The following is a 23047-nucleotide window of genomic DNA, read 5'->3' on the forward strand; positions in this document are numbered from 1 at the left end:
GTGTGAGGTGCGAATACTGAGAGTAAATTCTTGCAAAATGCAACCTCCAACTAAGTTTTTTTTTTATCATATGATTAGGTTGATTAGAAGAAGAAAAGAAAAAAAAGTAGTAAAACAAGTAAATAATAAAATGAAGACCACGTGAGATTCTTTCTAAAAAAATTCTCCAACCTTTTTCAAACGATCAAAAGTCACTGTTTATAGATCTGGAATATACCACAAATTAGAAAAACTTCATAGGAATAAATTAAATTAGATATTATGTGATTTTGTGGTTTACATTTGGCTACTCCAATCTTTTCAAACCCAAGATTTGAAAAAAAAAATCGATTCTAGAAAACATTTTTATTATAAAATATAATTTTAAAACTTGAACAAAAAAAAATTTGAGAAATTTTCACAAATATAAAAATGTAAAATTACTTATAGAAATAGCAGCTAAATACACTTATACGTGCTTACATCATTGATAGACTTGTATCAATTTTAATCACTGTTTGTCGTTGATAGTAATTTATTAGCGTCTAACCCACAAATGTAAAAAAAAAAATTGGCCATAACTTATATGCAGTTTTACCTATTTCTATATTTAAGAACGTCATTCAAATTTAATTTTATCCTTAATTATGTTGAACAGTGAACACCGTAGTAGCAACATTGAGAGGAAAACTAAATTAAAAATAAAAAGTTCCCATTTGATAACAATACCATGATTTTTTTAAAATTAAGTATATTCCAAACTTTTCAAGATTCAGCCTAGTTTTCAAAACATTGTTAAAAAAAGTAGACAATAACAAATCAAAAGAAATTTACGAGTAAAAGATTGGCATTCATGGTTTTAATTTTAAAAAATAAAATATAAAAAGCTAAGTTGTTATCCAACGATACCAAAATAATTTTCAAATCGAGAGTTTAAACAATTTCAAACTTTTGAGTTTAACCAACTAAATATATTTCTATACACATATAGGTATTTCCCAGATGGGATTGATGTTTATTTTGACAACGTGGGAGGTGAAATGCTAGAAGCAGCCATAGCCAACATGAAACCCTTTGGAAGAGTAGCAGTTTGTGGTGTTATTTCTGAATACACTAATTCCAAAAGGGCAGTACTAAACATGGTTGATTTGGTGTACAAAAGAATCAAAGTTGAAGGCTTTTTAGCTGGAGATTTCTTAGATATGTTTCCAAATTTTGTCTCTAAGGTTTCTCAATACCTTCATTCTGGCAAAATTGAGCCACTTGAAGACATATCAGTTGGGGTTGAGAATAATCCTTCTGCTTTCATCGGGTTGTTTCAAGGTGATAATATTGGAAAAAAGATTGTCGAATTTGTAGAGTGATCAAAAGAGGATTCAAAGCAAGAAAGTGTATGAAAGGAATTGGTGCATCCAATAAATTTGATTATAATGAGTAGACAGTTCTCTTTATTCCGTTCACAAATCTAAATGCTGCCTAATTTGCTTGGAAAAGTATTAATTTTGTTATGGAGTTTTCTGTCATTAGTGCTTTTATATAAACAGAAAAATGAACCTTTTTAAACACTATACTTTCATTCTCAAGATGTGTACTCCAGCTATCAATAATTATAAGCACCATATTCTTAGGATCAATAACTATCTCATATTTGATATGAAATCGACCAACTAGAAACAATAGTAATGATAATCAACCATTGACGAACATAAGCAATTTTAACGTGGGCGAAGAAAAACCTCCTCAAAACAAAAATAAAAACTACTAATTGAAGACGATCTTCATTATAATTATAATCAATAGGTTACAATGAATTCTCTCTATAAAAATTAAATAACTATAAGCATGCGTAGTAGATTTGAAAACTGTTTTAATAATCAAATAAACCTTTAGTTAATGCTGAAATAAATAACTGTGTAATAGCCATGTAATAGCCAGAGAGACAGCTAAAAGAATAACACAAGAACTTTAGTAACTCACGTAGTCACCTAATTTTGTCCGACATTATTTAAAATCAATTTAATTGTTAGATTAATTTTTGCCATAATTTGATTTATTTTTAATTTTGTGATTAACTACTATTTTCTAAAAAAAAGTGTTATTTAACTGCTTTTGAAGTTTCGTGCATCTAGTTAGAGTAATTAAGGTAGGTGGATAAATACCAAAGATGGTAACTTTTTTTGAATTTGATTTCGGTTATTAAAGGCTCCATGCCATTTTGATATGAATGCTAAAGTTAGTATTATTTTCAAATACAAAAAAATCCTACGATTTTGAATTTTTAGCCATTTGAAGAAATGATTTTGACTATAAATAATCTATTCTTCATACACACAACACAACATAAAGAAAAGGCCAAAAAAAAAAAAAAAAAAAACTAGAAACTTTTACTACCTTCACATCCTCTCTTCTTCATCTAAATCTCTAACTTTCATACCCTTACTTCTTTTAACCTTCATACCTTCTTAATATATATATATATATATATATAACATCTATTTTATCTTCTCTTCTAGCAACCCTGAAAATCTTCATCTTTCTCCCTACAATGCTAAGAATCCAACACACAATTTTTTTTTAAAGTTAATTAGAGGTGTATGGTAGGGTTTTGGTCCCAATAACTCACACCTCAACAACATAAGTTAGTGTGTTGAGATTTCAACTTTTCTTTCTTTTCTTTTTTCTCCCCTTCTTCTTATTTTATTTATTTTCCTTCAAAGTTCTCTATTTTTCATTATTCTTACTATTTTAATTATTTTATTTATCTTTCTTCGATCTTTGATAAAAAAATGTAAAAAAGAAAAAAATAGAAAACAAAAAAAAAGAAAAAGAAAGACTAAATGATTAAATATTTGCTTATTTTTATTGTTTTTATTTCTCTTATAATTATTTTTTTATTATCTTGTGAGCTTCTCTTTTATAGTTTTTTTTATTACATATTTTTTCATACCTTGTTGTTATCTATTTTTATTTATTATTATGTCTTTTCTTTATTAATTTATTCTTAAGCTTTATTTTTTATATATTGTTTCCTTACATTTTTAATATATAATTAGCATTTTTATTTATTTAATTCTTTTTTCTTTTTATAACATTTATTATTGCTTGGTTAGCATTTTCTCATCTTGATTATTGCTTCTTTAATATTTTTCTCATCTTGATTATTGCTTCTTTAATATGTTTTTGTCTTTTATATGTTATTAAATATTTTGTTTTTCTTCTCTTTTGTGGTCAATTTAATATGTTATTGCTAATAATTTTTAAGTTTGTTAACATTTTAAATTATTTTTTCTTTTAAAAAAATCCGACGATGAAATCTAGAAAATTTGGGAGTCCAGTTTCTTAGAATTCTTGAGGTGAAGAAATTGGAAGTCCGAGATCGATCTCCAATATGTTTTTATTAAAATCTTAATATGTTATTTTATGTTTGCATAATTTATTATGATGCTTCGTTACTCTTATTTATTCTACTTTATAAGCCTCATTTTGTTTCCTATTTAAAATTTTCAATTCTTTGTAAATTAAAATTCTCAATGTTTTAAAATCTTTCTAACTTAAAATTATCCAAGTTTTAAAACATTTCAAAAAACTAATTTTTTTAATCATTAAGATTTTTTTTTCTTTTAAAGTTACAATTTTTTATGTTTTTCAAACGTTCAAAATTTAATCTATGATTTCATAAAGTTTCTTAATCAATCTTTTCTAATAACTTATACTGTTTTTCCTAAACGAAATCCTACGACAGAATCTAGGAAATTTGGGAGTCCAAGATTTGATCCCAAGAAAAAATGATTTTAATTAATGTTTTAAAAAGATCTCTTTATTAGAAGGCTATTCCTACGACGGATTTTGAGAAATTGTACAAATTCCCCATTTTCTTGAGCTGAAAAGATTTTCTTCAATATAGTCTAATTGATGGAATATTTTCCACTTATTTTATGAGATCATTGCTTCAAATATTGGTGTAATAAGGGGTAAAATAAGATATTAGTTTTTAAAAACATTAAAGAATATTTTCAATTCAAGATTTGGAATCTGGCCACTGTTTTCTAAACGGATGTTGTGGGGTGCTAACACCCTCCTGATACACAAATGACTCCCAAACTCAACTCTAGTTTTTGCAAACCATTTTTTAATGATTTTATTTAAAAGGTTTTTACTATATTTCGATGTCCAATCACACCATAAAAAAGATTGGTGACGACTCCTATTTTATTTTAAAAAGTAACCCATTTTGAGGATGTCGGCCGCTCCGCATTGTCTTGGCCACGTGGCGATAACCTAGTTTGGTCATAGATTGCCTACGTTTAAGGAGCTGCGAACAACTCTGATGAGTAATATTATTATGATTTACACTTAGTCAATATACATAAACGCAACATTTAACCTCTATTCATCTACATGACTCTTTAACATGCATATTAGCTTTAGACTTCAGGCTCCTCCTTAATACATGAGTAAACCTTCTCAATAATGTTTGACTTCAGGCTCTCCCTGAATGCATGAATGAATCTTTTCGACAATACCTTCATCCTCTTCTAAAGTTTTCTGTGACCACTCTAACCACTACTAAGTCGTATTTCTTACTCATCATAATAATCATCATCTTAGATCAACATACTGATACCATAGATAAATGATCACACTACCTTTTCTATACTTGTAGCTTCTGTATTCAATCTTACATTTTGTCTTTTGCAGTGAAGTCTTATTCCTCGTAGATCGATCACCCGTCTCTTTTTATTATTTTGACACACCATCTATATAATACATATATACATACATATATATATATATATATATATATATATAATTTTATTTTCACAAAGATATTAATGCAAGATTTCTAAAATAAAAGAGAATCTTTTTATATTTTAGAAACTAATTGTCTTATTTAAAAAGATAATCTTATAATAATTTTTAGACAAAATCCAACCAGATTTCTTAAGATTAATGAATATAAATAACAAATGACAATAATTAGAAGATAACTCGTAGAAAGATATATCTTACTCAAAGAGAAAACGAACTAAAACGCTACAATTTGACTGAAGGGCAGCTCCAAAGAAATATCCACCTTAAAGGCATCGAAGACTGTCATGTCAAAGAATACAACAAAATAAGATTATAGTAAAATCTCAAAGTGCCATCAACGTCTATATATATAACAAAAATATAATAAATTCGTTTTAAAAATAATAGGGCCACAAAAATGCAATTATTTAGAAGCATTTTTCTGTAGCCTGCTTTTCCGTAACCAACTCAGACTTCTTGGATCATTCCTCTGATATTTATGATGCAAGCACGTCTCTTTTCTTCACCACAATGCGTGTTATTGTGTTGCTCATATTTATTGTGACGTTTTCTTTTTAACTTTTATGTGGTTAAAGTTAATTATAGTAATTAAAACGACATAAGAGGGCAAGAAATATTTCGTCAACTTTAGCTTAGGAATGGAAATAAAATTTGAACTTTTAATTTGGAAAAGCAATAAAACTCAAGAAAATAAGTGTGAAAGAGATATAAAGTGTTCTAGGGTGTTCGCTTTATTAGTTACTACTTCATTAAATCATGCTCATGCAAACAATATGTTTCAAGTCTTGAAACTTGACTCCAAATTTTACGTGCAAGTTCGTGAATTAGTAAGGGCAATCAAAACATAATCAAACAATACAAAAATTACTATGACAAAAACAAATTATCGAATGATAATTAAAAAATAATCATTGTGGACCACACAGCTCTAAATTCATTATTCCTCTAGGTTTTGGTTGAATTGAAACGTCAGAAATAATGTGACCTTATTGTCGATGTCAGTGGCATTTTTTAGTCCAACCACAGCATTGCCTTGGCCGGCCAAGAGTTGTCTTTCTTGTTTTTGGGTATTCCAAAATTTTTGTCACTTCCTTGAAGGAATCATTCTTGTATATATACTCCCCTTTTAGTATATAATAACTATATGTTCTGAAGGATTTTGAGTAGTGAAATAGAAGAGATTTTTAGTTGGAAAAATGGAAGTGAGAAATAGAATTGTGACAACAAGAAAAGCGATTGATGAATTTCCAGTTGAATCAGATTTTGAGGTGAAATGTGAAGATTTTGTTGTGTTGGTGAAATCTGGGAGTGATGATATTATTGTTAAAAACCTTTATGTTTCAATTGATCCATATCAAATCAACCGTATGAAGAGCTTTAGTTCTACCCACAAAACTTCTGATTTTGCAACTCCCATCATCCCTTCCCAGGTAACTTCAAATCTCTCTCGGGGTTGGAATGCTTTGGAATGCTTTGAATCTGATCTTTGCCACTTCGAATGACTAAACATACGTTAGTTCTTTCTTTTACATATGAATGTTGCTAACATATCGTAAATAATCTATGTATAGATCATTGGTCTTTTCCATTACATTTTTTATCTTTCATTTTCGATTCTTTGACAATTTTTTTTTTAATTTAAAAAATGTTGAAAGTGATATCATATATAATTATCACTAATTCATCAAAAATAGTAACTAATAAGTGAAGTCTTGAGTTTCTTTTTTTTTTTTTTTTTTTTTTTTTTTTTTTTTTTTTTTACCATTTGTCTAATTAGTTTTCCATTGTTGGAAAATATTCAGAGCGATATGTTATTGTAATAGGCTTCTAAACTTATGTTCTATTGAGTAATGATTTCCTTTTTATTTTTTAAAATTTATACTTTGTTCCTTTTTTTTCTTTTTATTTTTTAATTATAAGTTTCACTTAAATTTTTCATCAAATTCAAAGAAAAACTTCTTTTAATTTAAAAAATATCAAATAAAAAATTATGAAAGTTGAAATAGTGTTTATAAGCTTAATTTTAACCTATCAAACCTTTAATTCTTAGTTATCATGTTATTGTTACGATTTCTTTTTCTTTAAATTTATCAAGCAAAGAGAAAATAATCGTAAAATTATGACCATCAATAATGTCAAAACTTTTTGTCACTCCCTATGTCATTTAAATAAAAGAAACAGGAAAAACATCTTCTGCTTCAACATTGGGGTCGCAATCCTTTTGACCTTATGGAACGAAAGAAATAACATAATCTTCAACAATAACCAAAATAGCATGCTTAATTTGTGGAAAGATTTGTGTAATTTGTTAGGCCTTTGGTGTAGTAGAAGCCCCTTGCCTAGTGAGATAGCTATTAAGTACCAAGCTATGTATGATTAACTTTTGGGCTCTCCTCTAGTCCGCTTGTTCGCCGTTGACTGTTTAATAAATTCTGAGGGGTGGGTGTCCTATCGATCCCTCTTGATAGTTTATCCATTCCTCTCGTTTCTTTCTAAAATAAAATTCTTAACTTTATTAATAAATATTAGGAAATTTTTTATAAATATAACAAACTACTAAAATATTTACTACCATGTAATAAAGGATATGAAGTTAGTTGTTTTTTAAATATTCCAAGTTTTTCCTTCCGTCTTTCTTCTCCTCTTTGTTGCAATTTCTTTCTATCATCTTTCTTTCTTTCTTCTTTTTTTTTTGTCACTTTTTTCTACATCGTTTAGATTTGGGTAACCAAATCTGATTTCTTTCTATTGTCTTTCTTCTTTTTCTCTTCTTTTTTACGTCATTTAACCAAATTTAAAAGATCGTGTATAAAAAATCTTGAAAAAAAAAACGTTTTAAATTTGGCTAATGATTGTATAAAAAAATAAACAATTGTGTAGAAAAATTAAACGATTGTGTACCAAAAGAATTAAAAAAGAATTGTTTAGCCAAATCTAAACAATCGTATACGAAAGAATCTTGAAAAAACAAACGATTGTGAATCTAAACAATCGTGTACCAAAAGAATCTTAAAAAAATTCGTTTAGCCAAATCTAAATGATTGTATACTAAATTTTGAAAAAAAAAAAATCGTTTAGATTTGGGGTAGTCAAATCTAAACGACCAAATCTAAAACAAAATTAAACAATCGTGTAACCCAATTAAACGATAGAATTGAAAAAAAATCATTTATATTTGGTTATCCAAATTTAAATGATTTTCGGGGTGTATATGATACCTAGGCTCCGCGGGGGGAGATGTAAGAAAAATTACCAACTTGACCCTTAGCCCACTAAACAATAGCCAAATCTAAACAATCGTGTACCAAATATATTACGCATGTTGTTGATGGCGTGGTTGAGGAGACATTTTTTTTGTATTTTCTATTGTGAGCCTGTGGACTTTTTTCGTTTTTAGAATTGTTTTATACAGTGTAAATATTTTGCGGTTTTGTTATATTTTTGAAAAGACCTATAAATATTAACTAAATTTTTATTAATAAATATTAATCCAACGTAACAACCAAATCCAACTTTTGAGAATATATACTCTTTTAAACATAAAGATTTAATTTGTTAATAACCATAAGAATTTGATGCTCCAATTTTACCTTTAGTATGGACTGCCACATGGTTTAATATCACTAAAATTGGTACCGGGCAAAAGGTATATTGTCAAAAGAGTGGTAGTTCAGATGGCCTTGGGTTTCAACATCGTTCGTGGAACGATGGGGATTCAAGCATCGAGAAAGAGAAAGAGAAAGGAAAAGTTTTTTTTTTTTTTTTAATTGTTATGATTAGTAAAGTAGATGGAAAATCAAAACTTAGGAGAAAAAAATTGGAAGATAATAATCCTAGGGGCTTTCTTGATGTTTAAACAGTATCGATTAAAGCTCGACATTACAGTTGACATTTTTTTCGTGTCAAGTAAATATTAACTACATTTGACATTGTCAAGTAAAGAGGAAAATGAAAAAGTTAAAAAACATCCGTAGAATATGTTACATGATTCCTTTTCTTTAAAATTGTCATTATTTAACATTTTTATAAAAAGATGTCAAGTAAGTATAAATTGCAAGTATCAAATAAGTAGGAGACAGATTTTGTAGCAGTGCACATATTAGTAGGTATGATAAACTATAGGGTGTTTCGACCGTTGAGTTGGTTATTATAGTTATTGGAGTATAATAATTATAATAACTTAGATTTACGATGATATGCTCCACGTTTATATAAGTACCTGTACTGTTGTTTCTCACGACAAGTTATGTGATGAACGTAAATTCCCAACTGCCGCTAAATTCTCAGCCAAACGTTTTTTAGAACAGAAAAAAAGAAACCTAAACACTATGCCTCTTTTGGGTTGAAATGTAAGCAATAATGTCACTTTATCGTCAATGTCAGCAGCATTTATCAAGTTGGGTCAAGTACAAGTACAACATTGCATTTTCGGCCAAAGAGTCGTCTTGCCTCTTCTTTCTTGTTATTGGGTATTCCAAATTTTTTTGTCACTTCCCTTTCGGAATCATTCTTATATATATACTCCCTTCTTAGTATATAATAAATATATGTTTTGAAGGATTTTGGGTAGTGAAATTAGCGAGATTTTTAGTTGGAAAAATGGAAGTCAGAAATAGAATTGTGACAACAAGAAAAGAGATTGATGAGTTTCCAGTTGAATCAGATTTTGAGGTGAATGTGAAGATTTTGTTGTGTTAGTGAAATCTGGGAGTGATGATATTATTGTTAGAAACCTTTATGTTTCAATTGATCCATATCCAATCTACCGTATGAAGAGCTTTAGTTCTACCCACAAAACTACTGATCTTACAACTCCCATCCTCCCTTCCTAGGTAAATTTAAACCTCTCTGATTGGTCGCTTTAAATCTGTTGGAATGCTTTAAATCTGATTTTCGTCTCTTTAAACGACCAAACATATGTTAATTCTTCCCACTATTTGTAAATGTAGCTAACATTCTGTCTGATTGGTCTTTTTCTTTACCTTCTTTGTCCATTTTGAATTTCTCATCCGGTTAAGAACACACAATTTTTTAAAGATTTTAAAAATAGTAATGAAAAGTAGATAACAAAGATAAATGCAAACTTAATAGTACTGTTTATATACTTAGTTTTAACAAACGGGAAAGTTTGATTTTATATTTTCATCTTAAAAATATTGTTTCATATGAGTTTGAAACTATATATTTTTTTTTCAAAGAAATAGTCAGGTTGTAACTCAAAGATATTTTTTTAGACTCATGTTCTATATGCAACCAAACATTTAAGTTTATCCAGCAAAGAGAAAATAATCGTAAAATTATGACCATCAATATGTCATGCAAAAGTCAAAAACTCTATGGATTGTTTAATTAGAGAAGTGTCAAGTCTATTATATATTATTATAAGGACTTATTAAATAATTCCTATATTTGGTTACATTTAATAATAGTTTCAAAGAGAAATAAAAAGATTTAAAAGTATATTTAACCGTTGGGTATATTATGGTAACAACTTGGTATTTATTTATGTTTTTTGAGACAGCCTATAGATGCTTTGGGAGTGGGAGAAGTATTGGCATCAGGGAACCCTGAGTTTAAGGAGGGTGATATAGTAATAGGGATCACACATTGGGCTGAATACAGTGTAGTGAAAGCCCATACCAACTTACTTAGAAAATTGGAAACTTTGGGATTTCCTTTGACTCACCATCTTGGCATTTTAGGTAATTGAAAATCAAACATTCATCAACTTAATCTTCTATTTAAAGAAAATAATAGTTTAACTTTTATGTTTGGTTTTGGTTAGGGTTTAGTGGGCTAACAGCATACGCTGGTTTGTTCGAAGTAGCGAAGATTAAGGAAGGAGAGACAGTGTTTGTATCTGCTGCTTCTGGTTCTGTTGGAAGTTTGGTTGGACAATTTGCAAAATTGCATGGTTGTTATGTTGTTGGTTGTGCTGGTTCTGATCAAAAGGTTTCTCCCATAAACTCTAATACATTATCATGTGATTTGTTAATTTTTAATGGTTTGCACATATTGAATTGGTACTTGATTTTCATTTTAGATATCATCGTTTTCAGAGATCAACTTTACTTTGTATCAATAGTTTTAAAAATTTTATCTTTGTTGTCATCGTGTTGATTATTTACACATGATACATATTCTTCTGTTTACATGTAAACATAACTTAATTATTTTCTAAAAATCTTGGAGAGCAAAGATTACTGAGATCTAACTATTTAGACCCACACAATATATGAAGTGATCACAGAATCTGTATTGTTTTAAACCTAAGCTTTTTCGAAGAAAAATCATATGAGGTTAATACATATATATATAGTAATATCTAGGTATTTCATATTCATGCCAACAAAAATCTAGTTAATTAAACTAGCTAGCATTTATATGTATCTATGAACTAAGAGATCTCCGGTGTAGATCACACTTTCAATTTGTATTAAAAAAACCTTTTGCATAAATGAAAAAGAGAACCGTTGTATATATAAAAGTTGTTCATATATGAAGAATTTTTCTTATAAGCAATCTTTTTTGCATTAAAGTTTAAAATGTAGATATCAACCAAAATGTTTAAGTGTGAATAGAAATATTGAATTGATAGATATTTCCAAAAAAAAAATGTAAACATGGTAAATTAATAAATTTAAACAAGTTAGATATACAATTTTTAAAATAAGTAAATTAAATTTTTTATTATTCATACTATATTTACATTATTAACATCTTTTTACATATATTTTTATTCGTGTATTTTTTATCGATTTTTAATTATGGTGTAATGGAAATGCCAATTCATTCATCATATCCACTTGAATTCATGAAAAATTAAAATGTGAATGAAACTTTAATACCATATATACATCTAATATTTAATAAGGCTAGACATGGCTAATCTTTGTTATATAAATACCTATATATATACATATATATATAGACACATATATACATATACGCATATATACAGACATATATATTTATTTATTTGTGAAAATGATATATTTATGTTTTTTATAATTTATATTTGGGTGGGGTCACTCTATCTAATGAACGTTGTAATTGTAGGTGACATTGCTTAAAGAAAAGTTTGGATTTGATAACGCATTCAATTACAAGCAAGAAAAGGATTTGACAGCAACCTTAGAGAAGTGAGTATTATTCAAATAATATAAACTTCATTTCCCAATATTGTTAAAATTATTAAAAGCTAGGGTTATAATTGTTGAACAAAAATTTTTGGACCAATCATAAATTGTTAAGTTATTTACCAAATTAATGAACAAAAAATACAAATAAACAAATTTGGGACTAATTAAAAGTTACATGTGTCCCAAATTGAAATTGAAGACATAAATTTGTCAATTCTGATGATGACAAGTGTTTTTATCATGATTGTTTGATCAAGTTAATTATTTTTTTCTAATTAAATATTATTTATTTAGGCTAAAGTTCAATTTAGAGAAAAAAAAAACCTAATTTAGCCTAAATGCTAAATAATGCCCAAATCCATATGACTAGGCTTAAGAGGTCTAATCCATGACCAGCCAAGCCCAAGTTCATAAAACCCACTAGAGAACTCTATAAATAGAGGAGTTCTCTATAAACAAAGGAGTTCTCCTCATTTTTATCCATTCGTAAAATTTTACTCCAAAAAGGCCTAAAAGAGAATTTTCCCAAACAGTTAGAAGACTCTCTAACTCTTAAAGGATGAACCATTCCTTGAAGCTCAAGTTCTTTGGAGAGATATTCTACCAAGACTTTTACTCCAAGAACATCAAGCGCTCAACTTCTATACATCAAGCTTATGCGTTCAACTAAGAGAGAATTAGATGATCAAGTACTAGAGATCAAACCACATCACATCAAAAATTAATAGAAACACAACATAAATGCAAAGTTCAATTCCATGAAACAAATTTCTTCGAAAACTTTGTATGAACAAATTGGCACGCCTAGTGGGACCTCTCCTAGTTCTCATCTCTTTCTTATCATCCAAATCCTACAAGCAAACCAATGGCACAAAAGAAAGTTACATCAAAATCTTCTACTACAAGTGATGCTTATACACGAACTGTCACCTGCAGTCGTTCAAAAGAGATCATCTAAGAACAAGAACAAAGTCTTATCCTCACAAAGAAAGGTTGTGAGCAATTGATGGAATCTTCTAAAAGCAAAATCGTCATTAGTTTGTTCGACAATTCTACTCTTTCTTTTGATCTGTTAGGGAAAGAGTCACACCTTGAAGTAGTGTCTGTCATGATGACAAATGTAACAACTGAGACAACCATGGTAAAGTTGAAGAGTAAAATAAATCTCGTAATGAAAGCTGTTGAGGAGCGAGATCATGAAATCGCCGCCTTAAGTGATCATATGAAGACTTGTGAAATTTCTGAGTCGAGCTAACTCCATACTGCCAAAGCTGACAATAAAGGAAAATTTGTGTTGCATGAAAAAACTAGATGCAACAGTGCATCTTCGTTGCCTTCTTGTTAGTCCAATAGCTGTAGGATATGATAACAAGCTCCATAAGAGCTTAATATGGACTATGGAGGACCACTAGAAACTTCTTTTATGTACTCTCGACCATCTATTATGAGAATCGACGACCTGAGAATGCTTGTTGGGTACCAGCATCCAAATTAAAGTTTCAACAGTTCGATGGAAGAGACAATTCAAAACAACACATTGCTCATTTTGTTGAAACATGTGAAAATGTAGAAAGTAGAGTAGACCAACCAGTCACACAATTTGTTTGGAGCTTGAAAGAAATGCTCTCGAGTGCTACATCGATCTAGAGCAAAAAGTGATTAACAGTTGGAACAACTTGAAAAAGAGTTCCTCGATCGCTTCTATAGCACTAGGCATGCTGTTAGCACGATGGAGCTGACAAACACCAAGCAGTGGAAGGAAGAATCAATCATTGACTACATAAATCGATTGAGAGTTCTAAGCCTGAATTGCAAAGACAAGCTCACAAATCTATCTACAGTGGAGATGTGCACCCAAGAAACCTTGTGCAAACAATAACAATTTGGTTTTTAAAGTTATTTCCATTTATAAGTTTAGATAAATTTGATTTTCTACAAAATTTGAAAAAAAAAAAAAAAAGATATTCGAAAACATTTTTTTTATCATAACATTTTAGAATTCAAAAAGTAAAAAAAAAAATTAAAAAAAAATTAAAAAATGGTAAGATTTAGAAAATTTTTCACAAGATATAAAAATGTCAAATTATTTACAGATAAAAAAAAATAAAAAATACGACTGATAGCACTAATAGTCTTCTATTAGTTTTTCTACCATGAATAGTGAACAACTTCTATCTGCGTTTATCATTAATACACTCGTATGAATAGTTTCAACCACTAATAGTTGTAATCTATCAGCGTCTATCTAGATTGTAATTAAGCACTGTAAATTTTTTTGTGTTATAGTTTGTAAGTAGTTTTACCATTTTTTTATATTTAAAAAGTCCATTCAAATTTAATTGTTTCCTTCCTAACAAAATTGAGAGAGAACAAACAAATTTTTCTTTTTTAAATGAAACACATTCTCATTTGATAACATTTTTCGTGTTTTATTCTTAAAATAAACATTTTTCTTCTTCCAGTTTCTTATAATGATGTATATATTTTTTTTAAGTACTAGGATTAAATTCTTATTCATATTTCAAAAACAAATTTTTAAAAAGATATACTTTTCTTACTTTTCAAAATTTAGCTTAGTTTTTAAAGCATTGTTAAAAAAGAAAAAACAAGAAACTCAAGAAACTAATTTATAGAGGTGGAAAGATGGGCATTTATAAGGCTTAATTTTTAAAACTTAAAAATAGAAAAACAAAATTGTCACAAAAAAAAAAAAAAAAAGGATCATTATCCAACCGAGTTTAAACAATTCAAAGTTCTGAGTTTAACCAACTAAATATATGTATGTATGGGTGTATATATATGTAGGTATTTCCCAGATGGGATTGATGTTTATTTTGATAACGTGGGAGGTGAAATGCTAGAAGCAGCCATAGCCAACATGAAACCCTTTGGAAGAGTAGCAGTTTGTGGTGTTATTTCTGAATACACTAATTCCAAAAAGGCAGTACCAAACATGATTGATTTGGTGTACAAAAGAATCAAAGTTGAAGGCTTTTTAGCTGGAGATTTCTTAGATATGTTTCCAAATTTTGTCTCTAAGGTTTCTCAATACCTTCATTCTGGCAAAATTGAGCCACTTGAAGACATATCAGTTGGGGTTGAGAATATTCCTTCTGCTTTCATCGGGTTGTTTAAAGGTGATAATATTGGAAAAAAGATTGTCAAATTTGCAGAGTGATCAAGAGAGATTCAAAACAAGAAAGGATATAAAAGGAATGGGTGCCATCCAACTAAATTTGATTATAATATGTGTTACAGTTTCTCTTTATTGCATTTACAAATTTAAATGTTGCCTAATTTGCATGGAAAAGTTATGGCGTTCTCTCATTAGTGCTTTTATAGAGAGAAAAATGAACTTTTTAAACACTATATTTAATATATATAATTTCATTGTCAAAATGTGCACTTCGGCATGTCTGGGATATATAAACACCATATCCTTATGATCAATATTTATCTCATATTTGATAAGAAATGGATCAAGTTACAAACAATAATATCGATAATCAACTAATGAACATTTTTAACGATCATGATCTTCCTCCATCATTTCGATAAGAAGTACTTCTCTACTACAACTAAATCAATCATCATTAAACAAGGGTCAAAAAATGGCGTCTGCTACAATAACTCTCTCAACTTTCGAAATTTGCAACACAAACACTTGGTGGCTTCAAACTGTTGGGTTTTATGTCCTAAAACTCGTAGATAGTAAATATAATCAATTGACCGTCATTAATAAAGTTTTTTATTATTATAATTTCAATAAGTGTTATTGATTATATTATTAGTTTTCTCTTAATAACCTAAATCCAATAAACTAACATCATAAGTTGTTTGATGAGTCTTGAACAGTATGTAGAGACATACGGGGATCAATGTTCAAGATCAGCTTAAAGGGTCTGTAGTATAGGGTTAAGGTTGAGTACCTTATCCTGTTAACACTATAGATACGGCTCACTTTGTATTTGATACAAACACATTGAACCAATGCGTTCAAGTATGCGACATGCGAGTGAGGGTATCCTATGCAATGAGTTTGCATAAGACTGGACCCGAAATAGTAATCACTATATGTAACTCTGTTAACTAGTTGGATTTCTATTTCATTAGGATGACCTAGGTGACTTAGTCTTAATTCTGAGTGTATTATGAACTCCTGTTTGCGAGGGATTGTCCTTTGATTTTGTACGGGTGAGAGTGGCCAAATTGCCAACTCAATATTCTTATCATTTTGGGGACAAGACCGAGTGGGGAGCTGGGAACATAATCACACAAGATGGAATTCACTCCTTCCCACCTTTAGGGTAAGTAGATAAGTGTTCCCTTAAATGGTGTCTCTGGGACTTGAACAAAGGGCCCTACCCTCTCTATGGCACGAGAGGAGTTTCTGTTTAGTGGTTGGACCATAAACAGGTTGTTCATTAGAGGAGCACTGGTATTTAAGGACTAGAAGTAACCCAGGGGTAAAACGGTAATTTGACCCAGCTGGTTTTACGAACACTTGTGAAGGACTAACTTACTGGTATTGGTCTATATCCGTGGACACATAAATATATCTACAGTTAAAATTTAATGTGTATATGATACATATTAAAACTATAAGTTAAAATTTAATGGGTATATGATACATATTAAAACTATAGGTTATGAGAGAAATTTATATTTGAATATGATTCAAATTATGGATTAAATTGAATATAAGATATTTAATTTAGAAATTAATTAATTGGAGAATTAATTAATAGTTTAGTTTAATTTTATTTAATTAAATTTGATTTAATTAAATTAATTAAATTAAAACTATATGTTATGCGAGAGATATTCATTTAAATATACTTTAAATGAAAATATTAATTAAATATGATTAAATTAATTAATTATTTAATTAAATTAATTAATTAGTTTAATATATATTAATTTAATAATTATTATTAAGTTAATAGGGAACGTGGGTGGTTTTCCCACGTTCCCATTTATTATCTCCAACTGATGTGGGAATACTTTGTGTAACAAAAATGATGGTGAGTTCTGTGAAAATTAATTGCTCTCTCATCTCCCTCTGAACCAATTTTCTCTCTAAGAAAAATTCCCTCATTCCAATTTTAGTTCCCACAAACCATCTCAATCAGAGAATATGAAGGTTTCCAAGTGGTGGTACCCAAATTGGTGATTGGTAGATTCAGAGTCGTCAACGAGCGTAAGTTTTCTTCTATGTATTTTTTCTTCAAAACATGTTTAACCATAAAAATTGTTTTTGTAATTTTTTGCCAATGTATTGGTATTTTTAAGGTTCCAATTAAAATTGAGTTTCTGTAATTTCCTGTAAAGGGTTTTCATTCCTTCAATTGGTATTAGAGCCAGGTTAATTTTAAGTAAGAATTTTTGAAAATTTGCATTGGTTAGGTGGGATCTCTACATTATGAATGTTGGTTTTGCAATTAAATGTTTCTGTAATTTTGACCATAGATTTACTGTTTTGATAAGATCAAAATGTAAAGGTCCCTGCATTTTTGGGCATTTTAATTTGTAAATCTGTAATTTAGAGTCCAATTTTTGGATTCGGGGTGTTTTTCTGAGTTTTTCGACACCAAATTTGACCAAAACGGACAACCAGAAGGCCATCAACAGAGAGTTTTTCGATTCTGCACGAAAACCGAAGCGAAAAAAAATAATGGCTGGAAGTTGAAGAAGGGATGACGTAAGCATGACGTTATCGCCTCGTACGGACGGCTTGCGGCTTGGCTCGGTTGTACGGACGGCTCGGTTCGGCTCGGTTGTACAGACGGCCCGGTTCGGCTTGGCTGTACGGACGGCTCGGCGCGGTCGGCTCGGTTCGGCTCCGATTTTTCATATGGTGCCGGTTCAGGCGGTTTTGGGCCGATTCTTCATATTTTGGGCCGGTTCAAGCATTATGTTTTGCCGGTTTGGAGTAGTTTTTGACTGGTTCAAGGTGTTTGGGCCCGATTTGAAGCTTTTTGAAGATATTGAGACCGGTTTTGGAGCTTTGGAAGCACTTTTAGGATAAATTTAAGGCTTTATTATTGTAATTTTTGCTTTATTTTATCTTAGGGGCCAATTTTACAGGTTCAATTGTTATTTAAATGCTTTATGGATGTCATTTAGATAAATCTCACCTTAGGTTAAGCATGTTCATGCATTTTTATATATTATAAATATTATAATGTATGGTTTTAATGCATGATTATGAATTTCATGAGTAATTTAAAATATGTTGATATTTTAAATATATGAAATTGAATAAGCATGATGCATGACATTACTTAGTTAAATATAATTTGTTATATTTAAATTAATGTCTTGTGTATGCTTGATTGATTTTCATATTTTATTTAATATAATTATTATATTAATAAAGATGAAAATTAATTTGCATTGTGCACATTACATCCATAGTTTAATATAATTGTTATATTAATATAATGTATGCATGTAATATGGTTTTATTTAATTATAATTTGATTTTAATTATTTAAACCATAGTATGCATGATTATAGGACTAATTAACTTATTATTTATAATAGTTATAAAATTTGATTATTAGAAACCGTCAATATATAATAAAGAGTTGCATGCAAACATAGGATCTTAGGATTAATTTGATTTAATTTTAAATTGTTTAAAATTAAATAGACCTAAGATTACATTAATTCTAATAGGATTAGAATTAAGTTTTATTTTTAGTTTAATGAAACTAAATAGGACAAATAGGATTTAAGGTTATAAGGGAACTTCACCGGTAAAGTTCTGTCTAAGGCTGGGGGTACTTAAGTTGACTGTTTACGGAACACCTCCTACCTGTGAACTGACCCGGAACCGGCGTTGAATTAACCTTATTCCTATTAGCATAAGATGTCACTAGGTAAATTAAATGGTTTAATACACCTAGAAACTTTAGTGTAAAGTTTTATTATAAGTGTTATAATACGAAAAGACTTAGTTAGATTCATTTAGCCGGAATTTAGCTAAGTGCAACTAAACCCTAAATTTATAGAACATTTTAGTGGGAGAAAAATGGTATATATGATATATCAATTTTTTGCTCTCACGTCCCTAAGAGTTCACACATGAGATCCACACTTGGCTTCGTGTCGCCCTAGGCGCGGCCTCCCTTCGAAAAGTGTTTGTATGGGTCAATAACAAGGTGAATAGGGGAAATGTTCATAGTAAGTGGGAGAAGAACGCTTGTCAACGTATCCTACGGTCTCCTCCATTAGGTTGCACCGTGAGATTTCTATGATCCGCCTGCGTGTCGTCCTGGAGCGACCATCCCTTCGGAGGGCTTGATCATATAAGTCGGAACACCGCAAACTCCAGAAATGGATAGGATTTCTTAGGTTAATCTTCAACAGTTGTCTTTCCTACGGTAGCCTGTTGAAGCGTACCTCTGGGATCTGAAAATGGTAGGGTCACACTTACGGGATGAATTAAGTTAGTTAATGAATCCTTGACCGAACAACGATAGCTAAGAACTATAGGAATAAGAGTTATTCTGGTATTAGTAATTAGTTGAGATTGTCTCAATTCAGAAGAGGAGTAATTGATCACCCTTCGGTGATTGTTGCTCTAAACTTCTGAAGTATCGTTGCAAAAACTAAATCATTAGTTTTATTAGGGTTCTTTGATTGTTTGTTTTTGCTGAATTGATTGGATTGTTTTATGTAATGGGTTAAGACAAAGATAATTAATACGGTCAATTGTTTGCTATTCTAGCATGTCTTCCTCAATTATTGCATTGCTTAAAAAAGATCAATTAACCGGTGAAAATTATGCGACGTGGAAATCGAAACTGAATATGATTCTAGTTATCGTTGATCTACGCTTCGTCTTAATGGAGGAATGTCCTCCTTTCCCCACTAAATATGCATCACAAAGTGTTAAGGATGCATATGATCGTTGGACAAAGGCCAATGACAAGGCTCACCTCCACATCTTGGCTAGTATGTCTGACATATTGAGCAAGAAACATGAGATCATGGTCACTGCACGTTAGATCATGGACTCTCTTAGAGAGATGTTTGGGCAACCGTCTATTCAGCTCAAACAAGAGGCAAATGTTGCCCATTCTAAGAGGTTTGCACCTTCATCTTCTAGATCTAAGAAAATTCAGAAGAGGAAAGAAGGGAAGAGGAAAGGTCCTACTATTGCTGTTGAGGGCAAAGAGAAGGCTAAGGTAGTCATCAAGGAGAAATATTTCCACTGCAATGTTGATGAGCATTGGAAAACAAATTGCCCTAAGTACCTTATTAAGAAGAAAGAAAAGGAAGGTAAATATGATATACTTGTCTTGGAAACATGTTTAGTGGAAAATGACCAAAATGTCTGGATACTTGATTCAGGGGCCACTAACCATGTTTGTTCTTCTTTACAAGAAACTAGTTCCTTCAAGCAGCTTGGGGAGAGTGAGATGACACTCAAGGTTGGAACGGGAGATGTCATTTCAGCTCGTGCAGTGGGAGATGCTAAGTTGTTTTCCGGAAATAAATTCATGTTTTTGGAAAACTTGTACATAGTTTCTAAAATTAAGAGGAACTTAGTTTCCATTTCTTGTCTTATTGATCATATGTACTCAATTAATTTTTCTATGAATGAAGCGTTCATTTCTAAGAATGGTGTACATGTTTGTTCGGCTAAGCTTGAAAACAACTTGTATGTATTAAGACCTAATGAAGCAAAAGCAGTTTTAAATCATTAGATGTTTAGAACTGCTGATACTCAAAATAAAAGGCAAAGAATTTCTCCAAATAACAATACCTATCTTTGGTATTTAAGATTAGGTCACATAAATCTCGATCGGATCGGGAGATTGGTAAAGAATGGACTTCTAAACAAGTTAGAAGATGATTCATTACCTCCATGTGAATCTTGTCTTGAAGGAAAAATGACAAAAAGACATTCTACTGGAAAAGGTTATAGAGCCAAAGAGCCTTAGAACTTATACATTCAGACCTCTGTGGTCCGATGAATGTAAAAGCTAGAGGGGATTTTGAATACTTCATCTCTTTTATAGATGATTATTCTAGCTGTCGCGACGTGATCGCGACGCGGAGCGGCCGACATCCCCCATCATTTAATCTTTAATATTTAAAAGATTTGGAGTCGCCACCAATCATATTAAGGTGTGATTGGTCACCACAAAAAAATTGATCTACGTAAATTCAGATTTAAGGTTCGGGAGTCAAGTTGTGTGTAGGGAAGGTATTAGCACCCTACAACACCCATAAAAATGATTACCAAAATTTATCTTTTAAACTAAATTAACGAGGTTCACAAAACAAAGTTTTTTGTTTGATATTTTTTAAATGTCCCATGATTATCAATTCATAACTAAAAAAAACTAAGTCTGAATTGATGATTATATGGGTGGCATGAGAGCCATTAGAAAAATAGAATTTAATTTTTATTTAAAAATATTTTTTTATTTACCTCAAGAATATTAAAATTATCAAACTTTGATATTTTGATCTCCATCATAGGCCTTTAATGGAAAATTTCATGTATCTAAAGAATTAATGAATTCTAAAGAAAACACTACTCAGTCCCATTCTAAAATATAAAATTGTTAGATATACTTTGTTTAAAAATAATTGTATTAACTTTTAAAAATTGAGAAATTTCATGTATTTATGGAATTTTAACCATAAATGAAAATTACTCTTTCTCATAAATAATACGATATAAAATAGTTGGCAAATATGACAAATAATACATATAAAATAGTTGGCAAATATGACAAATAATACAACCAACAATATAGGTAGCCAAATAATAAAAGTTGGAAATAATATCTACATATTCAAAAATAAAATATTGGAAATAATATACTATGTTAGAAATATATAATGTTTGAGAAATAATATTTGGAAAGTAAATAATATACAGTGCTGAAATAAGTACTCTGCCATTCAACCAATCTAATCAATCAATATCAAACATACTTAATAAATAGTAAAACAACCAAATTAAACCCTACATTTAATAAACTTTAATCAAATTTCTTACTTTAAATCAAATTTAAAGCATAGGGAATTTGATGTAGCACGAGCAGATTTGATGTGATAGTATCCCTAACAAAATTAAACACAGTGGCAAATTTGATGTAACACTATTCTATTGATATTCAATTGGTTAAACATAAAGAGCCATAATTTTTAAAAAAATTGAACACAGTACAACCTAGGCAACATTTGATACAATGATATCCAATTGGTTTAACCCAACAAAATTAGAATAGAAAACAGAGGCTAATGAGAAATAGACTCAATTGGTCTAAACCTAACAAAATTAAACACCCTAAACCTAAAAACAATTAAACACAGTACAACCTAGGCAAAATTTGATGCAAGTTTAACCCAACAAAATTAGAATACAAAACAACGATATAGACTCAATTGGTCTAAACCTAACAAAATTAAAATACCCTAACCCTAAACCTAAAAAAAAATTAAACACAGTACACTAAAATTTGACGAAGGAATAAAATCAAAACGAATTAAAATAAATTAAATCTAAAGAATGGAAGAACAATAAAAAAAACTTACCTTGGCTGAATAAATTTTTGTTGCTTTTCCCTTTTAACTGATCTCTCTTTTTAGTAATAAAAAAATCTCCCTTTCTCTCTTTTTTCTCTGTTTTTTATAGGGCACTGAGATGGTAACTTTTTTTTTTTTAAGATTGCCAGATCATGAAGATCGTGTTTGTGATAGTGGAAAAGTAGGAAGAATCGTGGAGAGGAAGAATCGTGGAGAGGGGAAAGGTGGAGAGGAAAAATCGTGGAGAGGGGGAAAATCGTAGGACTGGAAGTGGTTGAGATAAAACAGGGAAAAGATATGAAATTTAATTACTGTTATCTTTTCTTTTTTTTTTTTTTTAAATAAATTCAAATTCAAATCAACTTAATTTAATAAAAATAAATAAATAAAATAAAGTAATAAAATAAAGTAAAGTAAATGTAAAAATAAATGGCCAAAATATGGTATCTACATTAGGTATGGTTATTTATACTTAATGAAGCATAAGTCTGAAGCTCTTGAAAAGTTCAAGGAGTACAAGACTGAAGTTGAAAATCTATTAAGTAAAAAGATTAAAATAC

The 23047-nt window shown here is 29.8% G+C and overlaps 1 protein-coding gene across 1 annotated transcript; it reads left to right on the forward strand.

Moving 5' to 3' along the window:
• Nucleotides 1–5951: 5951 nt before the first annotated feature.
• Nucleotides 5952–15244, forward strand: LOC103487456 (2-alkenal reductase (NADP(+)-dependent)-like). The gene is made up of 5 exons (XM_008445786.3): nt 5952–6221; nt 10313–10493; nt 10577–10743; nt 11851–11933; nt 14739–15244. The coding sequence occupies exons 1-5, from the start codon at nt 5988–5990 to the stop codon at nt 15109–15111; spliced, it is 1038 nt and encodes a 345-aa protein (XP_008444008.1). The 5' UTR covers nt 5952–5987; the 3' UTR covers nt 15112–15244.
• Nucleotides 15245–23047: the final 7803 nt, after the last annotated feature.

Source organism: Cucumis melo, chromosome 2, assembly GCF_025177605.1.
Source record: "Cucumis melo cultivar AY chromosome 2, USDA_Cmelo_AY_1.0, whole genome shotgun sequence".
Taxonomy (NCBI): Eukaryota; Viridiplantae; Streptophyta; class Magnoliopsida; order Cucurbitales; family Cucurbitaceae; genus Cucumis; species Cucumis melo.

Excerpts from the sequence above, each read along its gene's own strand:
- LOC103487456 (XM_008445786.3), top strand. The coding sequence starts at position 5,988 with ATGGAAGTGAGAAATAGAATTGTGACAACAAGAAAAGCGATTGATGAA. Across the intron at positions 6,222-10,312 it reads CTCCCATCATCCCTTCCCAG|CCTATAGATGCTTTGGGAGT; the intron begins GTAACTTCAAAT and ends TTTTTGAGACAG. Across the intron at positions 10,744-11,850 it reads GTGCTGGTTCTGATCAAAAG|GTGACATTGCTTAAAGAAAA; the intron begins GTTTCTCCCATA and ends TTGTAATTGTAG.